At 41.8% G+C, this 21,196-nt stretch overlaps 1 protein-coding gene across 1 annotated transcript in view; it reads right to left on the reverse strand.

Moving 5' to 3' along the window:
- Window positions 1-21,196, reverse strand: part of KCNS3 (potassium voltage-gated channel modifier subfamily S member 3) — a 62,540-nt gene that overhangs the window by 12,598 nt on the left and 28,746 nt on the right. The window contains exons 4-5 of the mRNA XM_074946798.1: window positions 19,322-20,853; window positions 11,655-11,714 (exon numbers count right to left, since the gene is read on the reverse strand). Of these exons, the coding sequence (XP_074802899.1) occupies window positions 11,655-11,714; window positions 19,322-20,792 (1,531 nt within the window). The 5' untranslated portion in view covers window positions 20,793-20,853. The remainder of the gene's footprint in view (window positions 1-11,654; window positions 11,715-19,321; window positions 20,854-21,196) is intronic.

Consider the following 21,196-nt stretch of genomic DNA (forward strand, 5'->3'; position numbering starts at 1 on the left):
TCTGCTCTAGAGGTCATTTCTGTGATGTGGATATTTGTCCAATAGGTGCAGGATGAGAACAACTACTTCATTTCTGGTAGGCCATCAAACACCCTTATTGTCTTTCACTAGATACAAAACACTGATCTAAATGTAAAAGGTGCATCCCATTATCCATTTGTTGTTTCTCATCATATACTTACGTTGTAAACTCTGTGGGAGCAGAAAATGTCTTTTTGTTAGGTGTGTTCAGTGCTTAGAACAATGAGGCCCTGATCCTTGAGGCATCTGGGGCAGAGCCTCAGTGGTGTAAATTGGAATAGCTCTATTGAATTCTATGGAGCTATGACAATTAAGACCAATTGAAGCTCTACCCTTCTAGGTACTACCATAAAACAAATATTAAATAATCTATCTCCTGAGTCTACTAGTCCACTTTGGTACTATATTTATGTTCCCCAAATTACTAGTTAATTAGTGACTGATGACTCCATCTACAACATATTCACCATATTCACCATTTTTAAGAAAGAAAATATCCATTTGTATCTACCATTTCAAAGAAGCAGCAATGTACTTCCTCAGTAAGGTTATAGTTCCATCTGATCAGTTTGTTTTATTTCCTGAAACATTACATATAATGTATTTTAAACCTCAGAATACATTTCAGAATTACATTTTTCAGAATTTTCATTAGTCAAGTACATAGGTCACAGCAGTTAACCAATCATTTTAATAGTCAGAGAAAAGCTACCCCAACAGCTTTAACTATCAGATTCCTTTCAAAAAGGCTCTCATGAGAAAAATAGTTTTTTTGCCACAAGCAGTTCATGAGTTTAAGTATCCTACATAATGAGGGTCTCACTCATAAGCTTGTTAAGACGTGATGTGATTTTCTTCGTAATGTGTTTCTAGACCCTTGTCTGAGCAAATTACACCATTTTTATCTTCACAGTGTTCTCTTTTGGACCAGTCTCATACACTACCTGAGTTTCAAAAACAATGAGGGATTTCAGCTAGTTGGTTATAGAGACCATGGACAGACTCACATATTCACTGCTAATGCTCTCAGAAATATAAACCATTTCCAAAGGATATAACAACTATGACAGGAAAGAATGGGACAGTGATTTTTCTTGCTTTTACTAATAAGTCTCATCTTTCCATTTTTAACTCAGATATTTCATCATCGATGGCTCATTGTCATCTTAAACACCTTGGTCAAAATTAAATTCATAATCGTTCCTCCCAAACCCTCCCCGTTCTCCACAGCTTATGGCATTCCCAACCTCCCTGACACTTAGGCCTGTAACCCAGGTTCTTCAACTCCTCTCTCTCATTCTAACCCATCAGGACTACACCATGCTACGTACTGTAAAAAACACATAGACAGAGCCCTTGCCCTGAAGAGCTTAGAAACTGAATACACAAGACAGACAAAGGATATGAGGAAACTCGGAAGCAGAGAGAGGAGGAATGACTGGCCTAGGGTCAGTAGTAGGGCCACCAATAGAACCCAATTCTCCTGGGTCCATGACTAATGTTCCTCACCCCAAGCACAACTACACATGAGCCAGCCCAATTTTTTCCCTATGTATCCAGTTCTGCTTTCATTAAAGTCAACAGGATTTTTTCCCTTAACATAAATGGAAGAAGGACTGAACTCTATTATGTGATGTCATTCCATGTCACAGTACAAAGCTTAGGTGTGCACTTCCCTGGCACTTGAACTTCCTTCACATCTATGGAATGCTACCAAAGATGTCCTTTAATTATGGAGTAGAACTGTGACAGTATTGATGAACAGTGCTTTTTATTCTCTGCATTAAGCTTACTCAGATCCTGAACTCCTTTTTTGACTGCTTAATGAAAAACATATTCATAATCTCACTTGCCAGGAGAAAAGTTCCAGGTATCCCAGTCTCCATGTCAGCAAAGAGAGATAATGAGTCAGCAATTTTTCTTTCTTTGGTTATTATATTATTATTATATTATTATTTTAGTGTTCTTTTGGCAAGATAATCTAATAGAAATCACTCTCATGATTATGGGAAATATTTGGCCAGCATAGATTATTGCCCTCCTGTTGCAATTAATTCTTCTGAATTTCAAAACTAAAAATGAGAAAAACCACACTTCTGTCATTTCCTCCTCTCCCCCCTTCATTAAAAAAACAAACAAACCTGAAGCCTACAAATTTGGGCTTGCAAACATGTAAAACATCTTTGGTTATGAAGCAGGGCTTGCAGACATGTAGGGAAGTCACTGACATTTTAAGGATATTAATGTGACAATAAAAGATCACATAAAAGGATGTATGGATTTTTGAAATACATGTCTTTCCGCCTCCCACTCAGTAATTTGGTAACTAGCTAGGCACATTGCTGGGGATACATGGTCTAAGAAAAGAGAAAGCAAACTCTGAAGTTTAAAAAAAAAAAAAAAACCTGAACACTCTTGGAGATACCAAGTACAGAATTATAAAGATCCAAAAGACCTGGAAGGTGACCTAGTCTTTTCCCCTGCCATTGTAAGATTATCTCATTTACTACATTCTTCAGTGCTTTGTCCAGACCAGTTTTCTATAATCCAAGTGAAGGGGTTTCCACCTTTGGCAGGCTGTGCCTCCGTCCAATCCCTTTTCTTGTAAGGATTTTTTCCTAATAGGATTCTCAAGGCTACAGCCAGGTTTTTAGGGTCTGGGACAAGATTTCAAAATAGAGGCATCCTGCAGCCTGTCCCCTTGCAATGTGCCCACTCTCCAATCACTGCGCTCACAGCATTCCTGCAGCCTTCCCCCATCTACATCCCTTCCTCTCTATCCCACTTCAATTATTCCCATTGCTGTTTGAGGCTCTCCTTCGCTCAGTCACCCATATGGGCACCCACATTCGGCAGGCTCCCTTCACCAGGCCCATACATTCACCCACCTTCCTGCTCCAGTTCACAGCCCCATGCTTTGAAGCTCTGGAGCCCTAAGGAGGATCTGCGGGTAGAGATATGGTAATGAGTGGTCCAGAGCCCTAAAGCATGACTAGCTGTACAGAGTATGGATCAGACTCCCTGCAGCAGATGCACTCAAGTGCAGTTCCCGCCAGCAACCAGGAGGGTGCAGTGGGCTACCGTTAAATAGCTCAGCACAGTAGCACTCGAGGTGAGTGGACCAGCCAAAGGACAACACCACAGATCTGGCAAAAGAGGCATTGCCAGGCCTGTGTCCACAGCTAGAGCCCAATCCCACTCCAGCTGCCGTGGCTGTCCCCCCACCAATGGCAGCCCAGAGGACAATACAGCCCCCAAGTTAAACCTTTGGAAAAAAAAAATCAAGGGTCTTAAATGATGCTCGGGCAAGAAGAGCTGTAGTAGCTCCTGCAACTCCTACACCCCAGCTCTGCCCAGAGGCAGATCCACTGGCCGCACTCCCATGTCTCCCTGGGATACCCTTTCCCCATCCCCAAACTCCTCAAACTATGGCTCAGGGTGCACTGCCAAGGCACACAGTAGCTCTGTGGTATGTGCAGGGTGCACACTCCCTACCTGCAAAAAGAAAAGGAGTACTTGTGGCACCTTAGAGACTAACAAATTTATTTGAGCATAAGCTTTTGTGGGCTGCAGCTCACTTCATCAGATGTAGCTCACGAAAGCTTATGCTCAAATAAATTTGTTAGTCTCTAAGGTGCCACAAGTACTCCTTTTCTTTTTGCAGATACAGACTAACACGGCTGTTACTCTGAAACCAGTCATCACTCCCTACCTGGGATCCCAGAATAGCTCTTTCCCTGCCTCACAGTTGCTCTCATACCAGCTCATAATGACCCTAAAGGGACTCTCACCACTGCGCAGCACGTTCTAATCCCACTCCCTCCATCCCTGACATGGGCCTGGGGCAGAAGAGGTGATAAAAGGCCAGCTATGTTGGCTCTACACCCACCAAGATTTCTCCCGGAAATCCTAGCTGCCTATTTAGGACAGCTTTACAGTCCATCTGCAATGCTGCCAAATCAGAGGCCAGAATTTGAACCTGGCTTTTTAAACCACTCTTATTTTTTTTATTTTGGGGGGGGGGGTACCAATTTTCTAAATCCTGATAAGCCTTTATACATGTCTTGTTTTTCCAAAACCACTCAAGCCACATTAATTATTATTATTATTAACATCATTTCTTTAAGCATTAACCAATGTTCAAAGCTTTCAGCAGGCAACAAAATGGAAAAAAAACAAGCTAGCAAAAATGGAAACTTTCAGCATTCTGCTCAAAGCTCTCCCAGCAAACAGCCCTGCATTCACAACCTAGCACTCATACTGCATTTTATAACAGAACCACTTTGCATGCATTACACACTCCTGTAGTGCCGCAATCCCTGTATGAATGCCAGCACAGTACATTAGCAGAGGTTATCGTTGGTGCCAGAATGTTTAAAGTTATACAATAATGTTTCGACAGCCATCCAATCAGTATATGTAGTAATATCAGAGGCAGTAGCATTTCCTTAAGGAGACAACCTTAATCCAGAAAGAAACTTGAAACTATAACCAGAACAGTTCTAAATTCAAGCCTGAATTTTTTGGTATCAACTATTCACTAGCCTGCACTCAGCCAGAACCACCTGTAAACTACCCCCATGTTACCCTCATCCCCAACAAGCAGCTATCAAACTGGACTCATTTATAATGAATTCTACACATTTTAAACACACCAAAATTAATCCAGAACCATGTCCAAAGAGCCAAAAACAAACCACAGAATGCTGCTGCTTACAAAAGAAAAATTGTAATTGATTTTGAAAAGAGAACATGAGTTGAAGCTAAATTCGATGAGAGTATCAAGCTAATGCAATAGGCAAGGGGAAAAAAAAGGAGTAAATGAAAATCATTACTGCTATTGGGAATAGTTCAGAATTTATTCCAGTAGCAGGGGAAATATCCCAGGTTGATGCAGATAGTTCTTGCATAGTGGGGATAGATACATTTTCTTTATAGTTGGTGAGTGTGGTCTGCAGTAATGGAAGGTGAACCTGGGTTATTCTGCAAGGTTAGGGAGGGGGATCCTCATTCTTATCTACTAAGGAATGGCTTCAGGTGGTGCAGGCTGGGTCTGACATGTTTATAGAAAATTTCTGGGGTGTTTTTGGCTTGTTCAGAAGGTTGAATGAGGTCTTCATTAGATTCTAGCATGCTGGGTTGGCTCCAGATGGATCATGGCATACTGAAGTTGCTTCTGTCTAAAAAAGTTTGTAGTAAGAGCACAATTTCAAAATAGAGTATTCACCTCCTCAGACGATCTTGCTGCTGACCAGTTGGAAGAGTCTCTTGAAGCACTAGGATGTGCTCCTCAATACAGTCCTGATCTATATGTACAATCAATAATTACAGTTATTATAGGAGGAGCTAGAATAGCAATTCTTCACTCTCCCAAAACGTTTCATCTCAATCATGAAAAGTCTGCCCAATCTCACTTGACTATTTCCAAAGATATTGCATGCATGCTCAAAAAAGGTACACTTCATTAATTCATTATTGCCAGTAAAATATTTCATTTTGTCTAGATTTTGGGGTCACCAGATCTTTTTTGTACCTGAGGTCTGTAGCTACATGTAATGTCTCTAGTTAGCCCTTGGACACTACTGTGTCTCTTAAGGGATTGCCTCCTACACTACATACCAAGAGCAGGCATTAACCACTGCAATTTTACCACTAACCACAGTTGACTCAGTGTTCATATTATTACATGACAAAGTATACCATGCTTGTAACTTCTGTGGTCTGGAAAGCATTTTAGACATAGTGCTTATCCATGCAATCCTGACCAACATATGATGATCTAACAATGGCTACATGTTTCAGCACTGTTTGGTTTAACGGAGCGTGATCTATTTCTCAGGTGGATGAACTCAATCAACTATTGTCTCCCATCAAAGAAACTATGAAGATACCGCCCACACTGCATATGGGAACAAGTCTAGATTCAATCCTCCAAAAGTGCAATCCTTAGGACAATGTATTAAGCTTTACAATAGATATGTTTCAGAGTAACAGCCGTGTTAGTCTGTATTCGCAAAAAGAAAAGGAGGACTTGTGGCACCTTAGAGACTAACCAATTTATTTGAGCATGAGCTTTTGTGAGCTACGAAAGCTCTGCTCAAATAAATTGGTTAGTCTCTAAGGTGCCACAAGTCCTCCTTTTCTTTTTACAATAGATATGCTGCATCAAACCAATGGTCCATCTAGCCCAGTGTCCTGTCTTCTGACAGAGGCTAGTGCCAGGTGCTTCAAAGGGAATGAACAGAACAGGGCTAATATTGAGTTATCCATCCCCCATCGTCCAGTCCCAGCTTGTGGCAGTCAGTAGTTTAGGGACACCCAGAGCATGGGGTTTCATCCCTGACTATCTTGGATAATTGCCTTTTATGGACCTATCCTCCATGAACTTATCTAGTTATTTTTTGAACCCGGTTATAGTTTTGGCCTGACGACGAGTTCCACAGGTTGATTGTGTGTGGTGTGAAGAAGTACTTCCTTATCTTTGTTTTAAACTTGCTGACTTAATTTAATTGGGTGACCCCTCGTTCTCATGCTATGCGAAGGGGTAAATAACACTTCCCTATTCACTTTCTCCACACCATTCGTAATTGTACAGACCTTTATCATATCCCCCCTTAGTTGTCTCTTTTCTAAGCTGAACAGACCCACTCTATTTAATTTCTTCTTGTATGGAAGCTGTTCTATACCCCTAATCATTTGTATTGCCTTTTCCAATTGCTATGTATCTTTTTTGAGCTGCGGGACCAGAATTGAACACAGCATTTAAGTTGTGGATGTACCATGGATTTATATAGTGGCATGATATTTTCCTTTCTTATTCTCTGTCCCATTTCTAATGGTTCCTAACATTCTATTAGCTATTTTGATTACCGCTGCACACTGAGCAGATGTTTTCAGAAAACTGCACACCATGACTCCAAGATCCTGCTCAAATGGTAATAGGTAATTCACAACCCATCATTTTGTAAGTATAGTTGGAATTATTCTTTCCAATGTGCATTACTTTGCATTTATCAACACTGAATTTCATCTGCCATTTTGTCACCCAGTCCTTCACTTTCATGAGATCCCTTTGTAACTTTTCAGTCAGCTTTAGACTTAACTATCTTGAGTAATTTTATATCTGCAAACTTGGACACCTTACTGTTTACCCTTTTTTCCACACCATTTACGAATATGTTCAATAGCACAGGCCCCAGTACATAGCCTGGGGGGACCCTGCTATTTGCCTGTTTCCGTTGTGAAAACTGACCATTTATTCCTACCCTTTGTTTCCTGTCTTTTAACCAGTTACTCATCCATGAGAGGACCTTCCCTCTTATCCCAGAGCTGCTTATTTTCCTTAAGAGCCTTTGTGTGGGAGCTTGTCAAAGGCTTTCTGAAAGTCCAAGTACACTATAGCCACTGGATCAGCCTTGTCCACATGCTTGTTGACTCCCTTAAAAATTCTAGTAGATTGGTGAGGCACGATTTCTCTTTACAGACGCAGTATTGACTCTTCCCAGTATATCGTGTTTCTCGATGTGTCTGATAATTCTGTTCTTAACTATCAGTTCAACCAATTTGCCTGGTACTATAGTTCGGCTTACTGGCCAATAATTGCCAAGATCACTTCTGGAACCTTTTTTAAAAATCGGCTCTACGTTAGCTACCTTCCAGTCATCTGGTAAAGAGACTGATTTAAGCAGTAGGTTACATACCACAGTTTTAATGCAATTTCATAGTTTAGTTCATTTAGAACTCTTGGATGAATACCATCTAGTACTGGTGACTTATTACTGCTGGCACCTCAGTCTGGGACAGTTCCTCAGCTTTGCCACCAAAAAAGAATCGCTCAGGTGTCGGAATCTCCCTCAGATCCTCTACAGTGAAGACCAATGCAAAGAATTAATTAGCTTCACCACAACAGCCCTAACTTGAGTGCTCCTTTAGTACCATGGTCGTCCAGTGGCTCCACCGGTTGTTTGGCAGGCTTCTTGTTTCTGGGGTACTTTAAAAAAAATGCTGTTAATTTGTCTCTCTTTTGCTACTTATTCTTCAAATTATTTTTTGGCCTGATTAATTATACTTTTACATTTAACTTGCCAGAATTTACTCTCTTTGCTATTTTCCTCATTAGGATTTGACTTCCAATTTTTAAAGGACGCCTTTTTGCCTCAACTTCCTCTCTTGATCAGCTTTTTAGCCATGGTGGCAATTTTTTGGTCCTTTTACTGTTATTTCCTTTTTATTTGGGGAATACATTTAGTCTGAATCTTTATTATGGTGTTTTTAAACAGTTTCCATGCAGCTAGCAGGAATTCTTCTGACTGATTCTTTTAATTTCCATTTAACTGGCTTCCTCACTGTTGTGTAATTTCCATTTTTGAAGTTAAATGGTACCATGTTAGGTTTCTTTGGTATTTCCCTCCCCTAAACGGATGTAAATTGTAATTACATTATAGTCACTACTACCGAGTGGTTCAGTTATATTCACTTCTTGGACTAGATCCTTTGCTCCACTTCGGAGTAAATCAAGAATTGCATTTCCCCTTGTGAATTTCAGCATTAGCTGTAGACTATCAATGGTGTCTAGGAATTTTATTTCTGCATACTATCTCCATAAGTGATATATTCACAGTCAATATGGAGTTAATAATAATGGGGGATTTAGACTAAGTTTTCTGATTTTGTAGCCTCTCTAATCTCCCTGAGCATTTCACAATCACCATTGCCATCCTGTTTAGGTGGTCAGTAGTATATCCCTACTGCTACACTCATCATTCAAGCATGGACTTTCTATCCATAGAGATTATATGATACACATTGATTCATTTAAGATTTTTACTATATCTGTCTGTATGCTTTCTTTCACATATAGTACCACTCCCCCAACAGCATGACCTACTCTGTCATTCCTGTATATTTTGTACTCTGGTATTACCATATCCTATTGACTATCATCATTCCACCAAGCTTCTGTGCTGCCTATTATATCAATATTCTCATTTAATACCAGGCATTCAAGTTCACTCATCATAGTACTTAGACTTCTAGGATGTGTACAGAAGCACTTCTAAAATTTGTCAATATTAGTAGCCTGCCTTCATGTGATATAATTGAATGAAACTCTTTTTCATTTGACTGTTTCTCTTCAGTTTCTGTCTGTACTTTATCCATTTCTATCTTCTCCTCTTTACTAGGATATAGAGTATTCCCTTTAATAAATCCTCCACTAAGGGATGCCTCTGTCTGAACCATGTGCTCCTGCATACCGGTCAGCTTTCCCCCTCCTTTAGTTTAAAAATTCTTCTATGACCTTTTAAAATTTATATGCCAGCAATCTAGTTCCATTTTGATTTTGGTGGAACCCATCCTTCCTGTATAGGCTCCTCCTTTCCCAAAAGGTTCCCCATTTCCTAATAAACCTAAATCCCTCCTCCCAACACAGTTGTCTCATCCATGCATTGAAACCCTGAAGGTCTGTCTGTCAAACTGGCCCTGCACGTGGAACTGAAAGCATTTGAGATAATGCAACCATGGAGGTCCTGGACTTTAATATCTTACCTAGCAGCATAAAATTGGCCTCCAGGAGGTCATTCCTACCTTTCCCTATGTCACTGTTACCTACATGCACCATGACCACCGGCTCCTCCCCAGACTGCATATATATCTACCTAGCTGTCTCAAAAGATTGCAAACTTTGCAGTCAGAAGGCAATTCACCATGTGGTTCTCCTGGTCATCAGAAACTCAACTATCTATATTTCTAATAATTGAATCCCCCATTACTGTTAGCTGTCTCTTCCTGATAACTGGGGACCCTTCACCTGCTGGGGTATTCTCAGTGTCACAGGATACCATGACATCATCTGGAAAGAGGGTACCAACTATGGGATAGTTTGCCTCTGCTCCAATTTAATGTTCTCCTTCCCTGAGACTTTCATCCTCCTTAACAGCACACAGGCTGTCAGACTGGGGGAAGGATCACTCTAGTGTGTTCCAGAAAGTCTTGTCTATGTACCTGTCTCCCTTAGGTCCTCCAGTTCAACCACTGTGGTCTCAAGGGCCTGGACTGGGTCTCTAAAGGCCATGAGTTGCTTATACTGAATGCACTTATATGGCACCTGCCCACGAGGCAGGTAATCATACATGCTGCATTCAGTGCAATAAACTTAATAGCCCCCCACTCTGCTGTACTTCTGGGTGCATTATTTTTACTCTTGGGTGAAGGGGTGTTTGCTTGCTTGCTTGTTTTTTGGAGACGATTATAAGCCTAAATTTAGAACATGTTTGTTAAGCATATCTGGCTCTCATGCTCCCTCTCTAAACTCCATCACAAAACTCCCATTTGCTAGCTTCACAGAACAGCTATGGGCTGGCTTTTTAAACCCCCGTTCTCCAGGAGCTAGCCCCGACCCGTTGTCAAGGGATCCTAAAGGGATTAATGATTGAAGGGAGCAGGCTAGAGCTCGTTAGTAAGGCCAGTTGGCTAGCAGGCTGCTAGGCTCAGCACACAACCCCCACACCAGACCACAAAATAATATTCAAACAAGCAAGCACGAGGCAAACAAACTAACGGACAGATTAACAGAAAAATGCTCCCCAAGGATCACGTAGTCTCTCCAGTTTTACATTTGTATTAAACTGAAAAAAAAACCAAACATATTAGAGAGTTGTTTGCAATAGAAGCCTGGGTTCAAATGATTCTGTTTCAACTGACAATGAAGCTGCTAATGTTTGAAAAGATTCCCTGGGAATTTATTCCCAGGATAGCAGCCTGAATTTCACAGCTCCTAGAGATTTCTGCAAAATATCCCACAGGACTGTGAAACTATTAAAGTGAGGACACTCCATATATGACACCACTCCACACTTTTTATGTTCCTGTTTTTCTTTCTGATTCAATTGTCCAAGGACCTTTTCCTGTGAAATAATGTTTTTATATTTTTATTTGTAAACCAACATATAAAAATCACCCAGGCAAATGCTGTGGGTTCCCTAATGGCAAATGAAATACGCAATATTACAAACTGCATTGTAATAAAATCCTACCACATGCCATCAATATTTCACCAATCTTTACTAGAGCTGGGCAAAAAGAAAAAGTGCGTTGACAAAAAATGTTTTGTTGACCAAATCAACCTTTTCCAGCATGAAAAAAAATTGAAAATGCGGAGGTGGGGAAACTGTTAAAAAAAATAATACCTTAACGACTGAAGCTTTTTTTTTTTAAACTAAAAATTGACAAAATTAATGAACAATTTTAACAAAATGAAAAATGTTGGTTTCTAATTTTTCTTTGTAATGTCATCCTATTTATTTATATCAGCCTTACCTTCAGCACATCCTGCGCATATCAGACCCCTTATCCCTATTTACCCTCAGTCCCAGTTCCCAAACAAGACCATCACCCCACCTCCTTCTCCAGTCCCTGTGAAGGAGCTGGGGGAGGGGAAGGATGAGGTGCCATGCTTCTAGAAGGTTAACAAATCGAGAGTGTGGTGGGCCAAGGAGAGGAGCAAATTCCAAAGCTGAGGACCTTCATGGAAAATGTGCTAGCAACAGCTTACTCTCTTTTATACTGAGCTGCAGTATTTTTGTTAATAATTATTTAAGGTTTATCATTGGCTTTGAAAGGTGTGACCTACCTACCTGCCACCTGGTTTTGCTGAAGTTCCATAGTCCAGACCTGCAGAATTAGCACCTCATCTTCTGGAAAACAAAAACACCAAAACAAAACAAAAAAGGCAGATACTTATCATATGGGGGGGGGAGGGATAGCTCAGTGGTTTGAGCATTGGCCTGCTAAACCCAGGGTTGTGAGTTCTAATCCTTGAGGGGCCATTTAGGGATCTGGGGCAAAAATTGGGGATTGGTCCTGCTTTGAGCAGGGGGTTGGACTAGATGACCTCCTGAGGTCCCTTCCAACCCTGATATTCTATGATTCTATGATTATCTAAGGAAACAGAGCTCCTGTAGTTGCACTAGCTGGGATAAAAGCCTAAAAGTGTTTCCATGCTTCAGCGCACTAGCTCATTGTCAAAAGATGTTATGAAGAAATTTTCCCTATGGTACAGGAGGGCCACCATCCTCTGGAACAAATGGGCATTAGACACGGTCAGAAACATGATATTGCACTAGTTGGACCATTGAGCTGTTTCACAGGGGCAGTTCCTATGCTCCTAGAAACTGGGGTAGGCAACTAGAAAGATCATGTATTGTTTGGTTTTGTTTATTCCTAAACAAAAATAGGAAAGCCCCTACACCTGGCTTTTAGTGTTCTAGGGACCGGAAAACTTCAGACGATGTGAAACAAGAATACATCATCACTACTTTCTGACAGGCTCACTTAGAAAGCAAGACCTAGTGTCAGGAGGGAGGGAAGAGAGGAAAATGCTTTATACTAGTGAATGGGTTTGGGCTAACGTTATTTATTAATCACTAACTGTGGTTCAGTGAAAGCATTTTGATTCAGACACACAATTACATGTTGCAACAGGCTGCACTTATGCATCTGAAATATGAACAACGTCCTCGGTTTTGCTTGTTCTTGTAGTATTTCTTGATGCCAATTCTAGCTCAAAAAGGCTTTTGTCTAACGTCATCCCCCTCCTACCCAGACGGTGGAAAGGCCTGGCCATAACAGAACTGGTGCAGCTCTACTTCCCAAGGGCAGGATTGGTGGTCCTCACACAAGGTTCAGTATTTTTGTCCCCTATGCACCACTGAGAATAGTTCTACCGTGGTTCACTGTGCTGTAGAATGCAAGAGAGAGGGGTGGGTTGGCCCAGGGAGTTGCAACCATGCGGAGCCGCTCGTCACTCATCCCTACTGGAGTTGGTCGCTTCTGTGGCCTTTAGGCTACAGTAGCAGCCAAAAAAGTGGTTGCACTGCTGTGGAGGATGAACCTTCCTACCCTGCCCTCAGGGAAATCCAGGCCCACAGGCTGTGAACTCATGCCGGGATCTGGCCCCATATTATTCCTGCATTAATCATACAGCACACACCACACACTATGAATACTTCACATGGGCTATAATGAAGCCAAGAAATCATGAAAATTTAAGATGGAAAATAACTTTCGGGGTACCTTGTCTAACTCCTTGCCAGTACAGGATTGTTCCCTCCAGTAATTGTCTACATTACCCGCTGGATCAATGGGCAGCGATCGATCCAGCGGGCGTTGATTTATCGCGTCTAGTTTAGACGTGATAAATCGACCACCGAGCGCTCTCCCGTCGACTCCTGTACTCCACCAGGGCGAGAGGAGTAGGCGGAGTCGACGGGGGAGCGTCAGCTGTCGACTCACCGCAGTGGAGACACCGCAGTGAGTAGATCTAAGTACGTCGACTTCAGCTACATTATTCACATAGCTGAAGTTGCGTAACTTAGGTTGATTCCCCACCCCGCAGTGTAGACCAGGCCTTATAGTGTGTAGGTTTAAATGCTTCAGGAGACTGGGCTTTCGTTGAGAGGTTATTCCAAACTCCAATGAGTGTCACTGTTAGAATGGGGTTTTTGTGGTATTCAGCCTAAATTTTGCTTTTCATAACTACTGATAGTTATAGCACATTGGACTAACATAAGCAATTCTTCCCCAGCCATACAGTTATCCCTTATACAGCCTGCTTTCTTCAGGTACTACACCACACTTCTAATGCAGAGACCATGCGTTAATTTACAACCCCAATAAAAGGCCAGTGTTCCTAGATATTAAAGTGGGTGCCGTTAAAGATTAGACTATAGTGATGCACTCTACATGGCATGGGACTATACCATGAAATCACCTGGGGGAAGGAGTCAGAGTGGAATGGTTCCAATAGGCTACCAGGTGGAACTCAAGGTGTGGTTTTAATCCCTAAACCAGTAAATAGGTAGGGCTTTGGTTATCTGAGAGATCACCTCCCTCCCTGTACCATGCTGCAGCAGTTGAGATCAACAGTATCCCCTTTAGTATAGACAAGGTTTTCTCCATGAAGGTTCCTTTACTTTGGAGTGCACTCTCCTCTTGGACCATCAGCATCCAGGTTTGTTAACCTTCTATATAGGCTGCAAAGCCTTTTTTCCCTGGGGAGCGAGAGGGCTGATGGGTTTGGTAGAAATTCATGTATGTATGGAAAGTCCTTTCATAACGTGTATCTGAATTTATGCCCAGAACACTGGATAGCCCCAACTGAGATTTTTATAAAATGTAATCAATAATGACTAGATGGTATCTCAAGGACACAGGCCATAGTAATGCAAGGGTGGTGTTAGTGACACCACTCCAGGAGCATCCCTCTCTGCTCTACCCTTGCTCCAGCTCAGTAATGATTTACTATTAGCCTTTATCAGAGTAAATTACTACCACATTCTGTACTGGCTCAGTTGTGCTAGATAGCAAGTGGGAGGATGGTGCCCCAAGGAGGCAGTAAGCAGGCACATACCCAAGTCCCAGTAGCCCATTTTAGAGGCATATGCGTCAAATCTTACTCCCTCTTGGCCTCAAGTGGGCCTGTAGTTCAAATCACACCATAGCCCTAACTAAATGAAAATTAAAAACTCAACGTTCACTGTCCTACGTACCACTGCTAGCCAGGACATCTTTCTGTACTTAGAAGATACGCTACAGCTCTACAATTATTGTGGAGCAAAAAAATGTTGATTTTTAACAACACCTGCTGTAGATTGATTAACTGAGTCTAAACATTTAGGAAATGTATGCATTAGCAGCCATGGCCAAAGCTAAAATGCTAGATAACTATATTCATGGGATACAGTTATTGGAATCACATACTAATTGCATATCCAAGATGTGGTTATTTTGGTTTTGTTTTCAAGACATCTGCTTTTTGTGTGAAGAGACACTAATGGGCTCACAAACGCTGTCAGTTAATCAAGGACATTGGAGAATCTCTCCAGCTCTTAACAGTTTTCTGTCACTTGCTCGAGCTGTTAGGGGCTGAATATATGCATTAGTGAACAGCATCATGTCAAGCATTCTAAGAACGGTGCAGGCAGCTAAACTCCTCTTACCAGACAAATCTCTCTAATACTTTTTGCATTCTCAGACAGGAGTCAGTTCATATGGAAATCAATGTAGAGCCTGCTTTCTGAGAAGATATAATTTATGCTTCTAAGTTTAAGAGGACTTGGATGTGCCATTTATTAGGCCCAGAATGTTTACTTTCAGACTGTCTCTCTTGCTTAGTGCTGCATTTTGGCCTTTCTTACAATAAGCAAATAGGGATATTACTTTAAAAGCTTTAAATGCAGCTCAATGCTATGGCAAGATTACACATTGAAAGCATCTCCATTAAGTCATACGTGCACCTTTCAGTCAACTAGTTAGCAGCAACTCCAGTTTCAGGCAGAAGCTCTTTCTGGGATAGGGACTACACTACTTATTTTGTGACTGTCAAATGAAACAAAATATAGATATTAAGGGTGGTGAGAGGAGGTAATAAAAGAAAAGCAGTGAGGGAGAAAGCAAGAGAGAGGAAAGAGGAAAGAAACAATTTCTGTTGTAATATCGCAACTTTCATGTCTATAATCGCGTGACTGAAGTGTTCTCCGACTGGTTTATGAATGTTATAATTCTTGACATCTGATTTGTGTCCATTTATTCTTTTACGTAGAGACTGTCCAGTTTCACCAATGTACATGGCAGAGGGGCATTGCTTGCACATGATGGCATATATCACATTGGTACCAATGATATAGTCGGAGAACACTTCAATCTCTCTGGTCAAGTGATTACAGACATGAAAGTTGCGATATTACAACAGAAAAACTTCAAAACCAGAGTCCAGCAAGAGACTGCTGAATTGGAATTCATTTGCAAATTGGATACAATTAACTTAGGCTTGAATAGAGACTGGGAGTGGCTAAGTTATTATGCAAAGTAACCTATTTCCCCTTGTTTTTTCCTACCCCCCCTTCCTCAGACATTCTTGTTAAACCCTGGATTTGTGCTGGAAATGGCCCACCTTGATTATCACACACATTGTAAGGAGAGTGATCACTTTAGATAAGCTATTACCAGCAGGAGAGTGGGGTGGGGGGAGAAAACCTTTTGAAGTGAAACACCCATTTTTTCATGGTCTGTGTGTATAAAAACATCCTCACTGCATTTTCCACTTTTATGCACCCAATGAAGTGAGCTGTAGCTCACGAAAGCTTATGCTCAAATAAATTGGTTAGTCTCTAAGGTGCCACGAGTACTCCTTTTCTTTTTGCGAATACAGACTAACACAGCTGCTACTCTGAAACCTACTTATATGTGAAGGCTACAGAGAGGGTTTCTTCGGGCACTCAGTAATTTCTTTGCTGTTGGGTTTTTTCCTGTGTGGTTTGTGTTAAATATCCCTGCCGATGAAAACAGTCATGGCATTTTTGTAACACTAACTGTCCAGCAAGAATGAGGCATATTTAAGGCTAAATTCTGCTCTTGATGGTATAACCGAGAGAAGAACTGGTCTTCTTGCCTTAATTGTAAGTGAAGCATCATGCACATTTATGGTACTATATAAAGAATGGGCCAAATTCTGAAGTCCCTACACAGCTTAAAATATTCTCCACAAATCCTGCACAGCTAGTTTCGGTTTAGCGTGAGGGGGCTCTGAAGGACCTAAGGAGAAGGAATCGTCCTCTCCACACAGAGTGTGGCAGATGATCCACTTTGCTGTCTTGCAGCCTATGATGTGGGGTGGAAGCACAGTCAGTGGATCTGTGTGTCATCAAATCTATCAGCCCATCTCTGCTCCTCTGCTGGCTTGCCTTGCCCAGCTATGCATCTCCAGAAATCCTGACGCATGTATGAACACCACCAGTTACACAGCATTCTAGGGCACTCTGCAGGTGCTGAATAAGATCTAGCCTTTGTTTTTCACTGGCAAAACTCCCATTGATAAGCATTCTGGCTGAGTATAGACTAAAGGCTTCAGGATTTGGTCCACAATTAATAATAAACAAAATATGCCTTTAAGGGGGAGGGGGGGAAAAAAAACAAAACAGAAAAAGCCAAGAGGTCTGATTCTCCATGGGCCTGCTCCTTGCAGAGTCATTTAAGGACAAAAGGAGTATAAAATGGGTGTATAATACCCCCAAATCATAATCATATGGCGAAATTCTGGCTCCACTGAAGCCAACTGCAAAACTCCCAGTGGATTCAACAGGGCCAGAATTTCACTCAGAGGCTAAAGGTCTGACGTGGTATATAGTAGCCCTAAACATCCTGTATTTGGCTGGGGAAGGATTACCCCAGTGCCATCACCATGGAAGACTGCCTTAAGGCTGACTTTCGAGAACCGCCCTCACAAATCCTGGTGTTAGGGACATGCCAGGGGCATGCTGGTGGCTGCAGCATGCAGTGTGGCAGAGATTCTGGTCCATGCTGTAGACCGTAGGCCAGTTCAGGGAGGCTGCCATAACTCAGACCACCAGAGCCACCTAAGGGTACAGCTACACTGCAGTCATGACATGTGACTGCAACTCAAGCAGACATACCTGAGCTAGCTTTAATCTAGCCAGCTCATGTGTCGAAGCAATAAAGCCGCAGTCGCGTGTGCTTCAGCACAGGCTAGCTGCCCGACTACCAGTGCTCCAGGCAGGTTTGTACCACCCATGGTGTCTCAGCTTCATTGCTCTGAGACCCAAGATAGTTAGCTCAGGTACATCTAACCAAAAGCCAGTCACACCCTGTGATTGCAGTATAGACATACCCAAAGTTATGCCAAGGGCCTCTCCTGCCCCCAGAGCAGCCCAGGACCAGAAGAGCCAAAAGTGGCTTAAAGACACTGTAGCAGGGACTGACACTTCAGTCTCTTTTTCAGTTCAGTGTGTCCCTGGCACTCTGCCTGAGGCCTTGCTGGACTGGCTTGGGCATGGGAGTGAGGGGTCCCTGCCCAGGGTCCTGAAATTGTAGTGGTGTGGGATGGCCTGGGTTCAGCCCACCCACTGCTCACAATCCCCTAGGCCACTTCCCAGTGCACCCTATGTCTCAGTTTGGGATGTGACTGCAATTGCGTTAAAGTCCTTGCCTCAAACCCGCAGCCTAGGGCCAATGCCTGTAACCCTCTGGTGCCCTTGCCCCTGGTTCCACCAGCCTTTTGGGTAGTATCAGGACAGAGGGAAATCACAGCCAGACACCCTCAGTAGCAGTTTCTACTCCTGCTGCTGCAGAGCAGTGCTCCTCTACAAAATACTTCTCTTTTCTCCTCTCACACCCTTGCCTGGAGCTGCTGGAGCTTCCTTTATGCTGCTCCTGGGGGAAACGACCATGCTCAACAATGGCTAAGGAGCAGGACCTTCCAGGCCCAGTACTGCTTCAGCCTTTGTGCTGTCTCAGCCTTAATGTGGGGTCTGAAGACCCCATCACAGGCCCCCTAGCCCTCTACCCCTGGGCTATAAATTCTGTGCTGGGCCTTTTAGAGGTGCACACAGGATCTCAACCACAGTGTTTTAACCCCTTTTTCCACTCACTTTATACAGGTGTAACTGACTACACAAGGAACAAAACCATATAGAGAAACACGCTCCGTGTGTACAATTTCTTTTTTAAATCTAAAACGTGTTCTGACTTTTGAAGGAAAAATTCATAAATATTATGCTTCCATGGAGTAACAACATAATCATAGAATACCAGGGTTGGAAGGGATCTCAGGAAGTCATCTAGTCCAACCCCCTGCTCAAAGCAGGACCAATCCCCAATTTTTGCCCCAGATCCCAAATGGCCCCAAGGATTGAACTACAACCCTGGGTTTAGCAGGCCAATGCTCAAATCACTGAGCTATCCCTCCCCCCAATGAATTTCCCATCCTGACTCAGGAAGCCTATTAGGTTCCTAATCTCCACGTCTACTTAGTGAATGTAGTTTTTACATGTATTTTAATGGCTTTTTTTTTTTTTGCAAGTATACTTGCATGTAGAAACTTCACTTAATTGTGCTGTATTTCCCACATATTAGCAATCTGCAGTTACCTAAATAGCAATATATTACAAAAACACATTCTGTATAAATCAGACTGCTGCAGGAACAAACATTAGACTTGCATTTAATTTATACCATTTTTCAGCTTTTTCCACCCCACACTCCCAAAATGCATAGAACTAGTCATGTGAAAACTAAATTGCCATATGAGGTATATTTTTAAGCCTCATCTAAACAATAAAGCTTGTGTGACAACATGAGAGCAAAGAATGTCCAAATATGGCTGACAGTTAAGTACCCTGAGAATTAAGTGCTCTTAAATTCACTGGAGTTTATAAATCTGCATCAACCAAATATCTGAAAACAGAAATAAAGGAAAGAGAAAGTGATTCAACTCATTTTCCAGTACCATTCTCTACAGATGTTGTGTTATAAACATCCTCAATATCTTGGATGCTGGAGGCATCTGTTGAATCTTGATCGCTGGCTATAATCCCTACTGAAGAAAGGCTGGAAATGAAGGAGTTCATCCTTTTTGCATAAATATCCCTAATGTTAAAATAAGGTAGCTCATTACATTTCTCTTTGTGATCACTGTTGGACTGGTCTACATCAATATCCTTTTGCTTTTGATAGTATTTAGAAAACTTGTTGAAAATTATAGTGATTGGAAGGGCCACCACTAATATTCCACAGAGAATACAAATGCTACCAATGAACTTTCCCAGTAGGGTGACCGGGAAAGTGTCTCCATAGCCGACAGTGGTCATGCTGATAGTTGCCCACCACCAGCAGACTGGGATGCTGTGCAGTTCTGACTCATCATCATCTTTTTCCACTGAGTAGACCAAAACTGAGAATATAGAAATCCCAACAGACAGAAACAAAAGCAAAAGTCCAACTTCCTGGTAACTATGTCTCAAAGTGGCACCTAAAGACCGCAGTCCTACAGAGTGCCTTGCCAGTTTCAGGATGCGAAATATCCTCATTAGCCGTAGGATCTGAACCACTTTCCCCATATTCTCAATGTCTTCGCTTTCTTCGTCCTTTGTGTCCACAGCCAAGGTAGCATAAAATGGAATAATAGAGACAAAATCTATGATGTTGAGAGGGTTTTTCCAGAACTTCTTTAGACTTGGAGCTGCGGCGAGCCTTATCGCTAACTCGACGGTGAACCAGACGATGCACGCTATCTCCACGGCTTCCAAAACAGGGTCTTCAATCTCTCTGTCATTGTCATCCCACCTTTGGAACTCTGGCATGCTGTGGATGCACATGGCTACAATTGATGCTAGCACTACGCTCAGGGAGGAAATTGCAATTAACTTGGCTGATAAGCAGTACCCAGGGTTTTCCATTCTGATCCATACTTTCTTTCGTATTTCACCAAGCCACAGTTTATCAAATTTCTCCAGCTCTTTTTCAAATATGGATGATTCTTCACTGGAAGAGTCTATACTTCTGTCATTGCTTTTCTGATCCCAGTCCTTATCTTGACCTTCTTCTTTTCTTTCTTGATACCTATTGCTACAGCAAGAATCAATGAACAGCTCATTGATCCCCCAGTACTCTATTTCCTGGCAGAAGGAGAAGACACAAAGTTCCTCCATGACATGCAGTTTACCTGTATAGTAAAAATTCAAAACATATCTAAAGAAAGAAGGGTTCCTATCAAAGTAATATTCCTTGTCTGCAACACTGTAATCATCACACAGTTCCAGGATAGCCTCTTCAGAATGGCATTTGAGCAGTTTTCCAAGTCTGGTCTGGGGAAATCGGAGCAAAGTACTTTGATCAACTGATTGCTTAAAGCCACCCACATTCAAGTGGATAAGTTCCTCATCTTTCCCAGGTCTATGGAAAAATTCACCATAAACCATTTTGAACACAGTAGTTCTGCTGCTGGCTTCCGAGGCACTAACCCATAAGATTACATTGCACCTAAAAGAACATAAGATATTATTAGACAATTTAATTCAGTTTTGCTCTTGCTACAATTATTTTCCAATCTCCATTTACTGTGGAAATGCTACACTGAAAAACAAGAAATGAAATGACAAATACATTGTTAACAGTTCCACTAAAGTAGACTTAAATTAGTCTGGGTGATTAAATCAGTTAGCAAACTTAAAGATGAATGCTGAACCAGAAACTATTTTATTCTTTTTTTCCCTTCATTTATTATTACTCCTTTCCCCTAGTACTACCAAATTTAAATTAATATTCATACTGAAAAATAAATGAAATTACAAGTTTTGGGACTAAAAGGAAAATGTACTCAGAC

The sequence above is a fragment of the Natator depressus genome, chromosome 3, assembly GCF_965152275.1.
Source record: "Natator depressus isolate rNatDep1 chromosome 3, rNatDep2.hap1, whole genome shotgun sequence".
Taxonomy (NCBI): domain Eukaryota; kingdom Metazoa; phylum Chordata; order Testudines; family Cheloniidae; genus Natator; species Natator depressus.